At 42.4% G+C, this 20,226-nt stretch overlaps 2 protein-coding genes and 1 non-coding gene across 3 annotated transcripts; 2 read left to right on the forward strand and 1 right to left on the reverse strand.

Annotated features, from left to right (window-relative positions):
* Positions 1–235: 235 nt before the first annotated feature.
* Positions 236–2,101, reverse strand: prlh2 (prolactin releasing hormone 2). The gene is made up of 2 exons (XM_071919510.1): positions 1,942–2,101; positions 236–447 (listed from the first exon to the last, which is right to left on the reverse strand). Exons 1-2 carry the CDS (start codon positions 2,099–2,101, stop codon positions 236–238), a joined length of 372 nt encoding a protein of 123 aa, XP_071775611.1.
* Positions 2,102–6,286: 4,185 nt separating this feature from the next.
* Positions 6,287–6,359, forward strand: trnar-ccg (transfer RNA arginine (anticodon CCG)). Its single transcript has one exon. It is a non-coding gene; the product is annotated as a tRNA-Arg (tRNA).
* A 1,251-nt stretch (positions 6,360–7,610) lies between these two features.
* shrprbck1r (sharpin and rbck1 related) lies at positions 7,611–19,863 on the forward strand. The gene is made up of 14 exons (XM_071919497.2): positions 7,611–8,274; positions 9,199–9,373; positions 10,202–10,285; positions 11,400–11,541; positions 11,757–11,847; positions 11,974–12,295; positions 12,727–12,842; positions 13,010–13,180; positions 15,025–15,185; positions 15,618–15,729; positions 15,965–16,144; positions 16,698–16,796; positions 18,110–18,253; positions 18,701–19,863. Exons 1-14 carry the CDS (start codon positions 8,005–8,007, stop codon positions 18,779–18,781), a joined length of 2,148 nt encoding a protein of 715 aa, XP_071775598.1. The 5' UTR covers positions 7,611–8,004; the 3' UTR covers positions 18,782–19,863.
* Positions 19,864–20,226: the final 363 nt, after the last annotated feature.

Below are 20,226 nucleotides of genomic sequence, written 5' to 3' on the forward strand. Positions count from 1 at the left end.
CATATGTACAGATTAGAGCTAGTTTTACATTTGGTCAGCAATTTCAGTCAGGGATCCTATCAACAAAGGCTTCATAACAGACACCAGAGAGAAATACAGAATGCAGGTAAGAGTCAGAGCAAAAGAGAATATATAACCCTTATCAAAATAAAAAAATAAAGACACTTCTTCCACAGACTCGGAATTGTTGGTGGGTGTTGTGGAGGACGGAGAGAGGAGGGAGGAGAGCACGCTGTCATGGTAACCAATCTCTGTCCTCCTCGTCCAGCGGCTTCCCCAGGTTCTGCTTGTTCCTGAGGCTGTTGAGCAGCAGCTCCAGCGTGTTGACGACGGGCTGCATCCCTCCGCTGCCCTGCGCCGCCCGCTCCACACTGCTGTGCCTCTTGCCAAAGCGTCCGATGGGCCTCACCCCGCGCCCCACGTACCAGAACGGGTCTATCTCTGGACCTGCAGACCACACAGTGATAAATGTGTCAAAGCAGTTATGCATTAACAGTTGTATCTCTACCGCTTGTGGGATGTATTTATTTAAAAGGGAGATCCAGCCTTAAAGAGAATTCACTATGGTCTTAGAAAGATGTTGGTTTAGATTTGTGAGCATTAAAAGTTTCTCCCAAATCTAGAAACAAGAAAACCAAAACTCTCTTTCTCACATCCTCAACAGAGAAATCCTGTAGCTTCTAATCACTGAGAAGACCAACTTTATTGCTACAGGACAGTATCTATGATGATTTCTCTAAGTATGGGTACATCTTCTGGTTATACCTGTTTAGTAATAGTCCATAAAGTGTCAAGCTCCAACTATTGTCAATGTAGCCGCTCAAGTTTCTATGGCTATTGAGAGTTTACATGGACACTAATCTATGTGATCACAAGTATAACATAAATTAATTATTTTCTAAGCTGGTTTATGCTTTAAGAAACTATATATGGAAACAAGTTATTGGTCTTAATTAGTGTCACTGTAAATGTGTAATATGTGGCAATATTAGGCTACAATGACAATTTGCAGTGCACAAGACATTCACAATAACTCATCTTTCACTCTCATTTGAAATGATTTGAACTACTGTTGTTAAGGATTTCTTTTAAGTCATTCACTGTTCTTTTGTTTGAACAAGCATGCAAAGTTAAGATGTATGTATGAATATACTGTATGTCTGTATTGCAGTTGCATTTTGCAAAGTAATCTCTTCATAGTAACAGAACATCCACTTTTGAGCCTTTGTGTAATAGATAGTAAGTCATCCAAATGGAGATTTCAAATAATAAATTTAATTTAATTTAATTTAATTTCATAAATAAATTTTACCACCATTTTAAGCCCTTTATAATTCAGAAAATGAATGGACTAATAAACAAAGTATTTATCTAACAGAAAAACTAATGACAAAGTAAGCTAATGCATATCACATAGATCACTGGTTAGAGCAGTTCCTAGAACAGATTAGTGGACAGGAAAGTGTTTCCACTTTTTGGAGCTAAAATAAAACTGAGGAGCTCTGTTTAAAATGAAATTCCATATTCAGAGGCTGTGAATTGTGACGTAATGGCCTCCTGCAGTTTGGAGAGACTAATTTCAAAATCTGATTGACAATAATACTTTACGATAAAGAACCACTGCAATATGAATTTTAAAAGGGTGTATATTATACACAGCAGAACTAGTCCTCAGAGGAATGATACAGGGATATAATAGTGAGGGGAAATAAAAATAAAAATACCAGAAGGTACGACAATGTCACTATTGAGTGCAACAGACAGACTATAAATCCCTATGGGAATATTATAAGAATATCATGTTGATTCTAACAATTGGTCTATCTTCATCTCTTTTTTTAATCTATGCCACATTATTCTCTCACATCTCAGTCACATGGTTAGTATAATCAAATGAAATAAAGCCCTGGGTCATAATTTAATGAAAAAATAATAACTTACTTCTGTTGTCAACGTTGTGAACGATGTGGAAGTCGTGCTCCACCGTGGTGCTGTGAGCGTAGGTGACGGTGGAGGAGAGGAAGAGGAGGAGCGCCAGAGCGGCGGGCAGCCAGCGGCTCGTCAGGACGCACCGCCGGACAGCCGCTCTCCCAGGCAGCATGGTGGGGACGGTCAAGGCACTGCACGGACTGTCAACAGGGGAAGGCTGGTCAGTTATCATGGAGTTAAAAGGACACTGGGAAAACAAAAAGATGCTCAGGAGAAAAAGAAACACCGACAATCCTGTAATAATATCATAGGAGAGTGAAAAATTACCATAAAGTAGGATAAAGTCACTGAAAACTCACTATTGAGTATCATAGTAACACCAAGTCCCTATAGCAATATTATAAAAAATATTATAGGAATTTAACAGTGATAACAGAGGAGCTAAAAAAAAATACTATAAAGTATAAACTTACTATCCAGCACCACAGAATCACTTTAAGTCTCTATAGGAGTATTATAAGAATATTATATGAATTTAATAGTGATATCATAGGAGGTAAAAAATATCATAAATCAGGATAGTGTCACTATAAAGTCACTATTGAGCATCGCAAACACACCATAAGTTCCTATAAGAATATTATAGGATATAGATTTGCCTGCTAATTGCATAGTAAACAACAGCCTAAGCAGATTTCATTAGGATATTTCTCTAAGATTAATACAATAACTTAGTAAGATTTTAAGAGTGTATACCTCACAGCCCAAGCAGCAAACCACTTACCTTGAACTTTGGTAACACGCTGAGGTTAGGTGGTGGAGGTCTGAAGTCGTTATTGTGGAGCAGGTGTGCACGAGCTTATATATTCCGGTTGGTCATGAGGTTGTTTGATGATGAATCAAGAGCGTCAGTCAGTCACACACAGTGATCCTAGACTACAGGATGCATCACCCCCCCCCCCCCCCCCCCCGCCCCTCTCACCCCCCTCCCCCCTCCTCCTCCTCCTCCTCCTCCTCTCTTTAAACCCCCCTCATCCCTTAGAGAATGGAGAGGTAATTTAATGGGGATTTGGTTTTGGAGTTTTCCTGATGTCTGGCACGCAGCAGCGCAGTCCATCAAGAAGTCAATGACATGTGGACAACTTTAAATTAGTGAACTTGGGGGGACCCCCGCCTCAAGTAGGCCTGTCAGACTGTGACCCGGAACTGTGGTGGGTGTTTTTTGATGAGCCTTTCATCAATCACCTCAACTACAAGTGACAAGCCAAAACACAATCAACAATTTGTTTCGGCAAAATTTGACATATATTCTTGAAGAGATTGTCCTGAAGGTGGAAACTTTCTGAACACGGTCTATACAAGCATTAGAAATGCAAGCAAACATTTTACAACCTCAAATTATGTCTAAAACTCACGTTCGGCTGTCACACGCTGTCAGCCCTTAAAAGGTCATACAGTGAAAATGCTCCTTCCTTTAAATCCTTTAAATCAGTATATAAACAAAGCCATGCTGAAAGATTGGAGCTGTAATGCTGCCTTGGCCCCGACTTCAGGGGGAACAAGTTCACTCACTGACGGCAAAACCACCACATCACACTGATTCCTTATAATTTGAGGAGCAGAAGGAATAAGCTTCCATTAAGACCTAATCCAGATGTGTGTGCCAGTGAACTGATATCATGCCTGTGTCATGTGCATCCTGACAGGAGCATTGACTTGACAGGTGACAGCGATGAGTCACAGGTGAGACGTCAACATGCGGAGGAAAAGGTCAAAAGGTGTCAAGTGTTTCAAGCCCTGCAGGGTCTCCACCAGTGTCTGTAAAGTGTAAAACCTTAATGTCTTCATACAGACAGAGATTACAGTATGTATAGATGTCTAGATGTATACTGTGTATTTTAGTGTATTTTTGATAGCAGTTTCCTTAGGCTGTGTATTTTAAGTGGCTATGCTTTGAATCGTTCGTTGTTAAATCTTAGAGATGATGCAGTTGAAATATCTGTTCCTTATCATTAATTATTCCTAATGTTCTCCTCATCTATGATTCGATTAAATGTTAGGAGGATGTCATTGTCCTATTTAGCGTGTGATGCAATGGGTTGTGCGTATATGTGTGTGTGTGTGTGTGTTTGTGTGTGTGTGTGTGTGTGTGCGTGTGTGTGTGTGTTCACCCTGGGGGAAGCAGTTTGGTTCTCCTCCACAGATTAGGACAGCCATTATTTCCTCTTGGAGTGGGATCAGATGGTATGATGCAGGCACAAGCCCAGCCAATGAGAGAGGATGGCTGCAGTAATGAGAAGATAACTACCTGAGGATGTGTAATCACGCAGAGCGGAAGCACCCTTAAATAAAGAAGCACATTGATTTATGATGAGCAGCTCGTATTTGTAACACAATGTGTGCAATTTGCTTCCTCCGCAGATGCACAGTCATAGGCAGACATAAACGGTTTGGTACTGTCACTGTGCAGTAATGCAGAGGATACATTCCTGTAATGTAATATATTCACAAATACATAGTGTAATACTCAATGTAATGTACCACTGTTGGTGCTGCAGAGGAGTAACTTTCAGAGACTTTCTGTCTCTGATGTCATTGTCCTATTTAGTGTGTGATGCAATGGGGTGTGCGTATGTGTGTGTGTGTGTGTGTGTGTGTGTGTGTGTACTCATTGAAACAGAATTTAGAATGATTTGCCCAATTACACGCCTGATAATGTAATTTGGTATCTCTCTCTCTCTCTCTCTCTCTCTCTCTCTCTCTCTCTCTCTCTTCTTTATCTATCTATCTATCTATCTATCTATGCCACACTCATACAAATGCATGCACACAAACACTTCCACACTCCACCTAGCGTAGTCCACGTTTGTACCCTTGTCTTGTAGTGTGTGTGTGTGTTTGTGTGTGTGTGTGTGTGTGTGTGTGTGTGTGTGTGTGCGCATGCGTGCGTGCAGGAGAGAGATTACGTAAAAGCAGTTGGTGCTGAAGCAGAAATCCATGTTGTGAAAATCATCCAATTTGATGATTTTCACACCTCATCCTTCAGTCTTCTCCAAATGGAGGGTCAATACTGTTACTCAACATGGACACATTGATCCTGACCCTCTCACCAAATTCTAAAGGATTCCTGCCTTATGACTTTATTGTTGAAAGTCAATATTTTGAAAGACAAAGTTATTCTTGCCTTCCAAGGATTTAATACCTCAAAACACCATTCTGTATGTTTTACCATTACATCAGTAGTCATTTTGGACTCAGAGTTGCCAGTGTATTTGAAAATGTAGGCCTACCTCAAAAAATCACCACATTTGATGCTGCGCTTAAATCAGAATTATTAACTTTTTCTTGCTGAAAGTTTGCTCCATTGTATCATAATCCAGCCTCTGAGCAGCGTGTGCTTCCTCCTCTTCAGACACTAGATCATGGCGGAGTGTCTGATTGAATGACTTCATCTCGTCTGTGTCCTTAATGTTTCTATGAATAGATGCACTGAGGATCACTGGCCAAGTCACAGCATGAGGCAACTGGCCAGATCTGGACTCCTGCTCTGAGATACTGTGTGAATAAAATCCTCAAACAATCAGGACAGTACAAGCGAGAATCATGTTCAAACTATCTATCAAGAACGACAAAGTAAAGGTATTTCATTCATAAAAACTTGTCCAACATGATTTCATCGTCTAGTGTTATGTTCAATATGGGACAGAGAGGAGATTTGAGGGCTGTTGTTGTTGTTGCTCAAAGACCTTGAGGAATGTGGTATTGATTGAGAAAACCCTGTTTGCAGGATGATTAAGAGATTGACCTGGCTAAGCTTTGGGGTCTAAATCATTCCCCTTATGTGCCATGGTGTTTTTGTTAATGAGTTACCTCATAAATCGTGGCCTACAGAGTGTGTGGGCTGATGCCTGCATTGATCGTCTTTAGTTTACCCTCTTTCTAGAAAGGCTTCTCTGTGGACAGTTCAATGGTCAGTTGGCAAATTTCTGTGGAGGCGTTTGCTGGTGACGTGGGCACCTATTCAGCACAATTGTTAAAGGTATTGAGATGGTAATTTTTCTGGTGCCCTACAGTTTCACACATCAAAAACATACATCTCAATTTCTATAAGGGTAGAAAATGTTTGACGTAATCAGGACATAAAGGTTTGAAAAGTAGTAAGCAAACCAAGACTGCTCCTGTTTTGATATATATATATATATATATATATATATGTTGTTTCAGTAAACCCCTTCATTCATTTAAGATGATAAAATTTGTATGATAGGTATAGTTCAATAATTGATCAGCAATGAAACATATCCACACTTGCCATCCCAACTGAGAATAGATCAATTTAATTAAGATATCACATTGGGACCCAGTGGCCTAATGGATAAGGCATCAGCCTCCGGAGCTGGGGATTGTGGGTTCGAGTCCCACTTGGGTCGTGCAATCAATAGTTGGTTTATTAACCTCAGTCACAACACCTTTACACACCAGACCCTTAGAGGCCAGTCATTGTACTGCAGACAGGACTGTGCAGCACAGTGTTTGTAAACTAATTAAGTGAATCTGTAGCACAGTACTGTACTTTGCAGCCAAACATAAGGCAGCTTCATTGATTAGGTTAAAGTCCGATCAGTGTGATACTGAGGTTATATTGATATTGCTGACATCCTGAGGTAGGACATGGCATTTATAACAGTGGAAATTCAAAGCCACCATGTGAGTAATGATGTGCCTTCTTCTCTGTATTTTCCACAATCTGTATCTTGCTCTTTTATTTAAAGTAAAATACTCGAGGTGATGGAGGTGCTCAGCCTGTTCTACTTTAAATCTGTAATTGCAGTATAGCAGACCCTATTGAAATGCTGTTGCCCCAGCTTTGTTTCATGATTTATTGGACTAAATATATTTTTCACACTGAAATTTGTCTGACCTTTTCAGACAAGGGCTGGCAGTAGGCCTCCGTGACAGCTAAACATGAGCGCTGGAGCTATGCAAAGTTTATTGACATTTATGTTTAATGAATAATGTATGAAGTTATAGTGTGCAAACATTAGAGTGAAACAGGCCTAAAATGTTAATGCTCAAGTTAATTGAATGTTTAAGGAGAAGAGGGAAATGTATTCAGGTTATTTAGCTGCAATCTGGATTTCTGGCCTGTCCATTATCTGATGCTTCTGTAGGATATAATCTACATTTTCAGTCATATCATTAGTTGATGGGCATTGTCACATAAGTGTATGGGTTTTGGGTAATTGTGAGTTAAACTAGAACGTGTTATACGATCAGTGTTTTGTTTATCTATTTGTTTATTCACTAAAACAGCTATCTGCCATTTTCGTGTGTTGGTAAGATGTTTTTTACTATTAAATATGGGATGTTTTGCTGCCACTTCGTGGTCAAACACTGTGAATACAGTCATACACCACAACGACCATAGTGCATTGCGTTGAATCCAAAAACCTGATCCTTCACTATCAAGATAGTTCACATCTTAATCCAGCCAAATAAAAACCTGTCTGTCAGATCCCGAACACCGTATCTGTCTAAAAATAGAATATGAATAAACAGTCAGCCAACAGAGGCTCTATATAACTCATACAACCAAAAAGAACCTTCATGAATATTAATTACCAACAGACGTCACCTGCTACGCACGCGCAAAACGAAACTCATAGTCCTACTAATGTAAACACATCTCTAGAACTCACAACGCCATTAGCAGCTTACTAAAACTTTGACATTGGTAAGGTATTGGACCGTCCGTAAGAAACTGCCATCGACTCGCAGCCAAAAAGAAGCGATGAATCTGCTTATCAGGGGATTTAAGCGAAGACGGAAGTAGTCAGAAGTGAAACCTCTCGCACCGACTGGACACTTTCTGGAAGTCACTCCAAAGAGTTGTCAAGCCCTGCGCACTTGCTTCCTGTTGTTATTGTGCTATATCCATCGACGAGCTACAACTATGTAACAACTATTTTGAGGAGACACTCGTACCAAAGCCAAGCATCAAAGCGGGACCGGAGATAAACAACCCGGGCACGGTGGGTCTTGACGTTTCCTAGCCTGCATGAGTCCGTCGGCAGAATGTCGTTGAGTTCAGGCGGTTGGACTCACACCCCCGGTACACCGGACCCGGCCGCCGCTCTCCCCGGTTATGGGGCCTCGCAGTCGCAACTTGGCTGCCACACAGTCCTAATGTCGGTCCGGGTGTCGGTTTGCCATTCTGGTATTCGGCCGCTGTGTCTTCCGGGGGCAGGTGATGAGTCACTCCGCCTGCAACTCAGTATGGACCCGGGGAAATCCGGGGAATTCCGGCTGTCGCTCCAGGACAGCAACGGGACTGGCCGCAGTGTGGTAAGGCAACATCAGCAAGGGGGCCGAGCAACTAGCTAGACGGGTGGCCTAGTGCAGAGGGTCCCACACTTTTTCACATCCAGGACCCTCAAAGAGATAATTATTAGACCACACACCCACATTTGATATACTTTTAGATGAGATTATTGTTGCTAGATATGATAGGTGCTAACTTCTGGGGAGTGAAATAACTAGGCTACTGAAATTTAACTTTACCTAATTTTACTGGGAACCCCCTGAAGGACCCCTGGTAGTCCCCACTAGTCTGGACTAGGAGGACCGAGATTCAGGTCCATGTGTTGGCAAGCATCCACACTGCTGAAGTGTCCTTGAGCAAGACAAGGACAGATCCAGGGTTGCCACCCTGTAGCTCACCATGACCTCTGACCCCGCTGTGGAGGGCAGAATGTAAAAAGAGAATTCTCCTACTGGAATTAGTAAAGTATTAATAAATTTAAAAAGTTGATGGCATTAAGGACATGAATGCAGAGTGAATGGATCTGTTTTTTACAAACTTCTGTTATAGTTGTTAGCGTGTTTTCAATGACTTTGAAATGGAAATATTTGCATTATTGATTGAGGTTATTGACTTCTAACATACTGTATAGAGTCAGACGACCATTAAATCAATAATTATTTTATATCTGAGTTTGTTACAGTACATGGAGATAATGATTTTGTTTTTATTTTGCCCAACACAGGAATCACACACACAGTAACACACATATTTCACATTTTGATCTGACGTAACTTATAAAAATGCTGGTGGTCATCATTTTCCTTCCCAAATTCATCCTCCGTCATCTCCTCTCACTCACTCACTCACTCACTCACTCACTCACTCACTCACTCACTCTCCCTCTCTCTCTCTCTCTCTCTCTCTCTCTCTCTCTCTCACTCACTCACTCACTTCCTCTTTTCCAGTCCATCGCTGAGTTTGACTTGAGGACGGTGAACTACGAGGTGAAGTCACCCAAGTGCCACGAGCTGAGCTTGGCTGCGCCTCCACATGACCGCATCAGCTTCAACTTTCGCTGTGAACAGGAGGCTCAGGAGTGGGCGACCGTTGTGATGTCATCACTGAGAGAAGCGCACAGGGGTCAGTCGTCCTTCCTGTCAAATACTAGTTTACGGTATCACTTTTCTTTTAGGTAGCATCCAGTGGGGAAAGATGGGAAACATGGGAGATAGGATGACTTGCACCAAGGCCATGTGAGCGATTTCAAACCCACAAAAGTCGTCTGTTCTCAAGGCGAAGAATTAATTTGCCATGTAGTGAACTGGGTTACTGCATACTAAGTTCGATTTACAAAACGTGTTATTTATTTATTTATTTTTTGGGGGGAACAAAGGAGCTTTTCACTGCCCTGCTCAGTGTGTGCTCACATCAAGACTCCTGCCACATTACCAACATCAAACTCAACCACTCCGACCGAGCTTCTCCTCCTTCAATGTTTTGGCTTCAGACATTTCAACCAAAATGTTTGCTTACATCATGTACTCTACTATTAGCTCTTAGTTAATCAAATACATCCTAACCTGATCTGTCGCTCATTCTTCATAATCCAAAAGGCAGAAACACCTCCTAGATCAGCACTAAACGTTACTCTGAGATACTTTGTAAATATAGGCCCTGGTCTTTGTTCATTTGCCTCGCCTGTTCTACTTGAACCTCTGTCTGAAGAGAAAGATAAGATACAGTGAGATGAACTTTGTTGTCCCCATGCATCTGCAGTGATGATGATTGCTATGTTCAGACACTAAAACTGAAGATAAGAGTGAGTTGATGGAAGTTGGATAGCGAGAGGACTTGGGTAGAATGTGAAAGAGCTGAATGTTTCCTGCTGGTCTGTTTCTAGTCTTTACTATCTGTATGTTTACCTCCATCTGTATCTAAATGCCATAATTGGCTTTCAACATCCCACAGTGGCAGACTCTCCTGCAGCTGATGACACACAGCGCCCCCTGGAGGCTCTGCAGTTTCAGAACTCTTCGGCCTTGGAACGAACAGGTGTGTACTCTAACATCTTCCTACCACTATAAATTGTATGGAGTCGGCCCCAGTTCATCTGTTTGACACACAATCTTGGACGCCACTGATCGGATTTTGATTAAACTTTTCAACGCTCCATTTTGGCATTTTCAAAATGACACTGATTGGCCTCAGGCAGGCGCTACAACATTTGTTTAGGCTAATTGTACGTCATGCATGATATCTTGGACGCCGCTGATTGGATTTCCCTGAAACGTAGGGAAATTATGCTTCTCATTGTTCCATTGTGGCATTTTTAAAAATTGCACTGATTGGCCCAAAGGGGGACTCCATCATTTGTTGGGGACAAAGTGTTTACTGTTGCCTTGTTAAGGAGAGTGTGCATTTCACCCTCAGTAATTCAATTGCATTCACTTAAATGGGTAGCCTCAACAGTTCTCAACCTGATGATTCTCATAAAGTATGGCTAGCTACAGTATGCTTTATTTGTTGCTATGCTAACTCTTGTGGTAACCAGGGAGCTAGTCAGCAATCTTTCCTGTTTTTTTCCTGTTTTTTCACTCTTGTTTGTATGTATTTATACTTTGAAGAACATGTTTCAAGCAGTACATTTCTGCGGGTATCTACTGTATAACTACCTGTGAGTGCGTTCTTTACTGTGATTATGGTACTTTGCTGCTGCCGACGGTACTTTGCTGTGCCTAGCACTGATTGCAACACCGCTGTATCTTGGGTGTGATTGCTATATTCAGACACTACAACTGAAGATATAGGAAAGTGAGATGATGGAAGTTGGAGCAGGATCTGAACTCTAGTATTAAGACTTGATTGACTTATGGACACTTCTATACCGGTAGTCCATTCAACCACTGTGGCACTACCCTGCTCTGTCATGTTTAATAGAAAAGTGGAGTTTTAACATATCAGCCATAAATATTTATTTTTTTAAAGTGCTCTTGGATATAGATAAGACAATAGTATATAATCTCAGCCACTAGGAATCTATACTTTCTGCCTTGTGCGTCCTCTGCATGTGCATTCCTGTGTGTTCACCTGTGCGTGTGTGTCTGTTTGCTTGTGTGTTGTGTATGTTTGTGTCTTTCTGTGTATGTATGGATGTATCCATCTACAGAGGAAACGTGCGCTGAGCTGACCCGAGCCATAGAGGCAGGTGACATGCAGGCTGCTTCTGTCTTTGCTGCCACTCTTGCCCATCAGCATGCCGCCCTCAAGATCCAGCCCTCTGCCAGGAACTATGACAACACTGAAATCAAGTAGGAGGATGATTTAATAGATTTTAACATTTCAAACCTTGATTGACAGTCATGGATTGTACATTGGCACATTGTTGACTCAAAAGAGAAAAGATAAATCCAGGTCCAAAATAAAGAGTTTTATATTTTGCTGTCTTACGTTAGGAAGATGATATAGGCTTTACCATGGTGTATATACTGTGTGGCTGACGGCTTGTGATTCATTTTTCTAACAGCTTGGCTGTTGTAGTTGAAGATTCTTCCTCTTCCTGTTGTGTCACCGTGAAAGTCTTCCCACATATGACTACTGCAGCACTGAAACAGCAGGTTAGTCTGAAGTGTGTTTCACTTCTTCATTTATGGCCTCATGATCATCCCCACCATTCTGCCTAGTCATTTAAAAAAATCTCTCTCTCTCTGCCTTCTTCTCTCTTTCCTTCTCTGCCTCCTCAGATGTTCCTTGAGTACGGCTTTCACCCACGGGTGCAGCGCTGGGTGATCGGCCAGTGCTTGTGCGCCGACCAGCGTTCTCTAGCCTCTTACGGCGTTCATCAGGATGGTGACACAGCCTTCTTGTATCTCCTGTCGGCCCGCTATGCCCGCCTGACACACCAGCTCCTCCAGCAGGACCAGGAGAGTGCCCTCCTCCTCAACCCTCCACCTCCCTCTCTCCCCGCTCCTCCCCTCGGCCCTCCCTCTATAAACGGCCCCTCATCTCAGGACCGGAGGCCTTTCACCACCCTGCCCCCAAGACTCAGCACCAGCAGCAACACTGGTGAGGCTGTACCTCCACATGTGCGTTTGTCACAGTCATCCATGCATGCATGATCAAAATTGATTTAATTTGCCAATGATCGTGTACATGGAATTTTACCTGGTTAATTGGTGCTGAAACATTACAACACAGTAACACAATATAGGATTGACACACTAGCTGCACTACAAAACTTAACAGGACCTCATATGTAGTGTAGACAAATTATATACAAACCTCAAGCATACACTCATAACTGAAGAATTGTTCCAGAGTGGCAGTATTTGCATAGTCACAGATACTTATATGCACTTGCATGCATGTAGAAAAGGTTACAACACATAAAGGCACAAATATATTCACACAGGCAAGTTTGATGTACACACACACACACACACATAGATCTCACACTGGTTGCTGATTACAGAGCGTTTGTCTCCTGCCCTCCACAGGCCCAAATGCTTCAGGCGGGTCAGAGAGGGGAAACATCAACGAGATCAGGGACCTCATCAACCTAGAGATGCCTCAACTCAACGAAGCACTGAGCCCCAGCAGAACTTCCACCCAGGTAATGGATAGCTGTCAACAGGAGCAGATCACAGTTATGGTGGCATTGTAGTTGTATACCATTCAGTAGTAATTTTAAGTGACTCTCTATTCATACATTACCCAAATTGTCAATAGTTGAGTATATTATACTAGCCGCTGAAATAAAAGCACTAATCTGTGCCTCAGGGTTGGTCGTGCCCCTCCTGCACTTACATCAACAAGCCGACCCGCCCGGGCTGTGAGATCTGCAGCACAGACCGGCCCGAGAGCTACATCGTCCCGGGGGGGTACCGGCCCGACGCACTGGAGCTCAGACGGATCCAGCAGGAGAAGGAAGCTGTCAGGCAGTACCAGCAGGTAGGAAAAACACACACATACACAAGCACATCACGCACACACAGTCACACGCACACAGTTATACACCCATATGCGTGTGCACATACAAACACTAACATTTACATAGGCAGTACAGTTGTGCACACTCACATGCACACTTGCTAACAATTTCTTGCACACATACACACTTACCATAAAACATTATTTTGGCATGTGCCACAGGTAAAAGAGAGGAAAGCGTGCACACAAACACTTTGCTTCATGTACAAATAAAGAGACACACATACCATTTGGGGAAGATTACGTAGAAGGGCTCATCAGATATAGACTATATAGCAGGCCTGGGTCAATTTGGTAAAAAGGTGAAAAACAACAAAGGGCTCCTAACCTGGCCAAAATACTAAGCAAACTGTGGAACACTGGCAATGCGTTTTGTGTCAATACTCTTCCTCAGGCAGCAACTCAAAACGCGTTGCCAAGTGTGCATAAGCCAGTGATAAGCGTTCCACAGCTTTCTAATTCAATGTTTTTTAATGTAATGTTAAGCTTGAATAAATGTTCTTCACATTACAAGTGGTTTCCCTCTCCTCATTTGTTTGAACTTATTTGGACTGCCAGATAAGTGGGGTATAGCAATAGTCGGGTAGTATATTAACTTTTAAATACTTTCCTGTGCTAGTCTAATCTTGGCACTCCCATGCCACTCCAGTGTGGCAAGCTCCACCCATTTGCTTGCCAAGTAGGTGTTAAAACAAACACAACAAATTATTTGCAAATGCTGTCTGACCCATACCTGCTGTATAGTAAGAAGAGCTGAAGGGGCAGTCACAGACGGGGATGGTGGTAGACATTAGGTGAGGCTCTCTCAGGTTGACTCTCTTCTCTTCTGTCTCTTTGTTTTTTGAAGGAGAAAGGGAGAAGAGAGGAGCTGAGGAGTGCTGGGGCTCAAAACAACTCACTCCTGTACAACCTGGACCAGGACTACTGAACACACAGGCATACACACACTCCATGTTCATTTGAATTTTATTCACAGACAGTTGCAACTTTTAGCACTGATTTTATTGCACACATCAGGCACTCACTTTTAGATTACATCAGTAAGAAATAGAGAGCATCATGCACAAGCTCAACTGAAACTCTGAATACAAATGCTGTATGTCTGCATGCCTGACTTGAAAGCATATGGTTCCATCATTTCTATCCCAAAGTTGACATGTATCTATATAAGTTAGAGAGCTCTAATTCGGGATGCATCGATACCACTGAAACCCATTTTAGCCTTATTCTAGCCTAGTATTGGCCCAATAACCAATACAAGTATTGGTATAGGTGCATCCCTAGCTCCAGTGTTTTGCATGTTTATGAGAAAGTACAGCAGGGAAACTGTACTTAAACTGCAGAGTCCACATTTTGCCAAAATGTGCCAACTCCGCTGGTGAAGAGACTATGAAAGACTGTTCTATTCTTGTGTTGATAATCCATCTGGATGTTCATGGTCATTGTTGACTATCAGCATAGAGTGGCTGTTTAATGAGCTTCTAAAATGCAGAAGTTGCCACTAAATTGAATGTATTAGCCTACTTGTTAATTTTGCACTGTCTAATTGTATATATTCTGCCAAACAGATCAAAATAAAATGTTTTTACACAATTTGTGTGTGTGCACATGTATGTATGCATTCCTGTCTGTGCATATGTGAGAGAAAAATGTGTGTATGGATGCATAATTGTTTATTTAGCCTATAGTACTTAATTGATTTTGTGCATTGCTAAGCTAATTTTGCTCCTTATGATACCACCTGTAATGGCTCAATTTCCGAAGCATACATTTAACCCTCCCAACAACACCGCCCCTTGTCCCAGGCGAGGGAGGAGGAGCGCAGGGAGAATTTTGCCCGGCTGGTGATGCTGGACGGCCAGGACCTGGTGCCCAACCCAGAGGCTGTGGACTGTAGGATTTGCTACCTGGACCTACAGCCTGGGGAGGGGGTCCTGCTGAGGGAGTGTCTCCACTGCTTCTGCAGGTAAGACAGAGGGGAGGGTGAGAGAAGAACGGGGGAAGCAAGGATGGAAAGAGTTAAGATGCATGAAAAGGGAGGAGAGGTGGCATCATGTCAAGCGAGGGGAAAAGGGAAAGAACTTCCGTGAAAGAAGAAGACTGGAGGAATGAGGAAGTTTGGGCATCCGGCAGTCAGCAGTTAAGATGAGGAGATCAGATGGAGGGGAGAAAGTGTTGAAAGAATGGAAAATAGATGCATGGAGGGACAAGTACTCTTTCCCCTGGTCTGTGTCTTTACTGCAGCGGTGCAGGTAACACAACACAGACAAGAGTCGGAAAGTGATGCTGAGATGTTTGCAGCCTGATTTAAATGAATTTGATTTGAAAGATTAAAGAGAAGTAAAAAGAACTTGGATGATGCAGCTGATTCTGACTGTGTGTGTGTGTGTGTGTCCAGAGAGTGCCTGCGCTCAGTGATCATGCTGTGTGAGGAGCCGGAGGTGGCCTGTCCCTACAGAGACGACACGTATGCCTGTGACTGCACCCTGCAGGAGAGGGAGATCAGAGCTGTGAGTTGCGCCAACACACATCTTTGCTGTGATACAGTAAGCTAATATGATGCTGCTGTAGCCGCAGCATTAGCAGACAGTACTGATCCGGTCACTGAACTGGAAATGAATAAGGACAATGGAGGATCTCTCCTTTTCAGAGTTCAGATTATTTAAATGCTGTTGTATTTACCTGTTTGTTTTTTTTTACTTCCATAACTCTTCCATAACCTTTCTTTCCTTCTCTCCCCGACAGCTGGTGTCAGCAGAGGAGTATGAGCGCTGGCTGCAGAGAGGGCTGTCGGTGGCGGAGTCTCGCTGTGAGGGCAGCTACCACTGTGCCACCCCGGACTGTGCGGGCTGGTGTGTGTACGAGGACACCGTCAATGTCTTCCACTGCCCCGTCTGCAGCAAGCACAACTGCCTGCTTTGCAAGGTGCATAAACACTCACGTACACACACACAATACGAGGTTTAAGAATTTATTGCCATATTAAAGTTGCTAGGAATTTGCCTCGGCATGCTCAGGATAAACACAGAACAAGGTATATAACCCCCATACAATACCCATTATAATATAGGCCAGTAAAATAATAATAACTTTTAGTGACTTTTTTTGTATAGCACTTTTATAAAACAAAGTGAAACAAAAGACATGGAAACAAGGTTACACAAACAGCAGGACAGTGGCACACTAATCAGTCAGACAAAGCTGGTTAATAATTCTATGCACGGATTGCTATAGAAGTGCCTTGAAAGAAACTAATGACACTGATAGCCACATGTTTCTACATGGTCTGAACCTCTGTGAGTGGTGAGCACTCTGGCCGCCTCAGGGTAAACTGCTGTTGAAAGACAGAGATGTTCGTATCTCTATGCATCTGAGTCTTTCCCTGAGGGTTGGGGTTCACACACACGCGTACACACACAAAGATTTTCAGATCTCTCTCTCTCTCTCTCTCTCTCTTTTTCTCTCTGCGTCTACTCAGGCAATCCATGAGGGAATGAACTGCAAGCAGTACCAGGATGATCTTGCGGCCCGTGCAATAAATGACTCTGCTGCCAGGAGGACAAGGGATCTGCTCAAGGTGAGCCGTAATGGGACACATTTGTTTGTGTGTGTGTGTGTGTGTGTGTGTGTGTGTGTGTGTGTGTGTGTTTTAGTGTGTATGTGTGTTAGCTACATATTGTCTAACATTGTATTTGGAAATGCAATTAAATGTACAATATGAGCAGGAAATAACTATGCAAGAACATATCCGTGCAACTTTTTCATATAAATAAATGTCCATTGTGCTACTCTTTGTCGCTGATTGACACCATGCAATAATGATTCAACCTATAGCCAGTTCATGAAAGCTTTTACATTTTTCTAAACACCTATGAGGAGGTCCCCCTTTCCCGGGAAAAATCCTCTGCTGCACAGGAAGTGATGCGTTTTACATTTATGGAAGCGACAACAGCGGTTTGTGTGGAATAAATATAAGAAGGTAGAAGAAATATAAGAAGCAGCAGTCTACACCACAGCAGTGACTGCTTATCACCAAAGGTGTCGCCAAAATCAAGAAAAAGAACCATGCGTTGTCACCTTAAAGGATAAGGCTGGTGTTTTTTAATGCATTGCTTACCGTCAACAAATCCTATGAAAATAACAAAATCAACAATGCGTTTGCTCTACTCCCGTTACTTTCTGACTTCCCACGTACCGTTTTTAGCCGTCAACCCGGAAGTCATTGGCTCCAATTGTAAGCTAAAAACCTTGAAATACAGCTCACAAAGACATAGTTTCAATTTTAAAAATCGCTAACTGTTACCACGAAAAGTCAGACTGTTGTAGTTATTACCAAATCAAATTCAAATGGGAACAAATTCTTCATTACGCCGGGGACTATTTTCGGTGCTACGGAACTACTTTCCTGAGATCGCAAAGTGTTTACGGCCGGCTTATTAAGTTGTTTGAGGAAAAAGTCGGCTGGCCCGGTGCATCGCAATGATGAAATATGCTGCCCAAAGCAACGGCATGGCTCTTTGACGTGTTTTTAATCATCGTAATACAATGGAGTTCTGTGGCTGCTGGGACATGGCTGCATTGGGCACCGGCTACATGGACGAGATTTGTTGGCAAAACAAAATCATTGCTGATTTTGTTATTTTCATAGGATTTGTTGACGGTAAGCAATGCATTAAAAAATACCGGCCTTATCCTTTAAGTGCAAAGAGTAATGATGTTCAACACATAGAATTGGATATTTTTGTGTTTTACATCCTCACTGAGCAAATAACAAATTCTTCCCATCTCCAACCCTCTGTTTCTTTCTCCTGTTCCTTCTCTATCCCACACTCACTTTCTTTGTCTCTTTCTTTCACACACACACACACACACACACACACACATAAATAGACTCTGGTGCGGTCGGGGGAGGCAATGCACTGTCCCCAGTGTGGCATCATTGTGCAGAAGAAGGAGGGATGTGATTGGCTGCGCTGCACTGTCTGTCACACTGAGATCTGCTGGGTGACCAGAGGACCACGCTGGGGGCCGGGGGTAAGAAGTCCTGTTATGTCTCATCAACACGTCATTGCATCAATTTTCCATCTGATCTCATACACACCCGGGCTTCATAAATTATGATTTGGGACCCAAAATTGGTTGCCCAATTGGTGGCCCAATATTACAAAAGTGGTAATATGTTTTAATTAGCCTTGGTTAGATAACCTCTCAAAAAGAATGCACATCCAAAAAAGCTGCATGTTATTGGTCCATAAAGCTTCAAAGACATTATTGAAATTTCACTCTTCTCTCCCTGCAAATAAAATCTGAAGCTCGGACCCTAATGAAAGCATGTAGCTAAAACATGTTGGTAAAAGTAAAACAGTTTTTATTTGAATGTTTCATGATTTATTCATCAGATTTGGTCCCAGGGTGAGACTATATGTTTCAAACTTTATCTGAAATGTTCAAGACCCTTACCTGACTCTGGTCCTTTCCAAGGGTCCTGGAGACACCAGCGGGGGATGTCGCTGCAACGTCAACAAGCAGAAATGCCACCCCAAATGCCAAAACTGCCACTGAGAATCCCGAGACTGGACAGGTTGTAAGAGGGAACGAGTAACTGAACTGAAACTGAACTGAGAAAAGACGAGTGAGGAGTACAGAAAAGTATATTTAAGCCAAAGCTGACCATGCAGGACTGTTACATACAATGAAAGCACATGCATCCCTGTGGAATAAACAAACACCTGTCACAGCTGGAGACATCCCCAATGTTCTGTTAGCAATGTTGTATCTGTCGGTTGCTGACAAAACAATCTGTTTCCTTGGTTTTCCAGTGTAATCAGAACAACAGAAATTATATGTTGACACTTAGCTCTGCTTTTCACAAGCAAGGAAATGTGGGCTGTTTGATTCTAACAATTCAGTGTTTAGTATAATCAAACGCCACACGTCTCCAGTGATGACGGGCCGTCCTCAGAATGTCTAGAAGTATGCGGGCGATGTATTAACTTTCATTGCATGCTGTGCCTTTTAAAAATGATTGCACTGCAAATTTAGCAATACAGGTTTGTTGTTTTTGTTCTGCTAGTTACCAGGAAGCATTAAACTGAAGTGGCCTTATCGTTGTAGTGCACAAAAGCTAGAGCGTGCTTTAATGACACAGTTTTTAGGGAAATGTAATCAAGTTCGAGTTGTGTCCTTGATGTGCAAGGACACTACTTGCATATCATATCTGCATAGAGATAGATCAACATGTCTATTGAGTTAGTTTTGTGTGTGTGTGTGAGATAGTTTTGTTTGTGTGTGTGTGTGTGTGTGTGTGTGTGTGTGTGTGTGTGTGTGTGTGTGCGTGAGAGAGAGAGAGATTGTGTGATTGCATGTGTGAAAAGAGCACACTTCTGATTGTAAATCTGAATCTGATTGAGTCTCATCTCTGTTTGTAAACCAACTGACTTTGAGTGTAAATTTGTCAGCTGGACTAGTTGCGTTCTATTTATCACTCACATGCTCCTGTAGTCCACAAGCAATATTGTCCTCATCCAGTGGTGTAGAGGTCACTGAGGCGGTGGCTGCACTGTACTGCTGACCAGATGGTATTGTATGACACCATCAATACGTGTTGAAGACTGTATTAATTAATAGTCTGATATTAACTGCAATACTGAAGTATTTTGTTTAAGTTGAGTTGAGCACATGTAAACACATTTTGCTGATAAGCTCATATCCTGATTATAAGAAACTCAAAATGATAATGAGGATAATAGCTGGGATAGTAAACACCTTTGTTTTTATGGCTTCTGAAAGTTCAGTTTCCATGGTAACATTTGGAAAACGTTATAATTCATGTATGCATGGATTTGTGATCCGGATATGATGATCCATAAACACAAACTTATCCTGAATGTGACCTTAACAAGGATATGAGCTGGTGTTCCCACCAGCTGTACTCTCCTGACAAAAAGAGGAAGGTGTTCTCCAAATATCAGAGTTCACCCTCCACCACACTACTGCCCTCCCTGAGA

The sequence above is a fragment of the Centroberyx gerrardi genome, chromosome 22 (genome assembly GCF_048128805.1).
Source record: "Centroberyx gerrardi isolate f3 chromosome 22, fCenGer3.hap1.cur.20231027, whole genome shotgun sequence".
Classification (NCBI taxonomy): Eukaryota; Metazoa; Chordata; class Actinopteri; order Beryciformes; family Berycidae; genus Centroberyx; species Centroberyx gerrardi.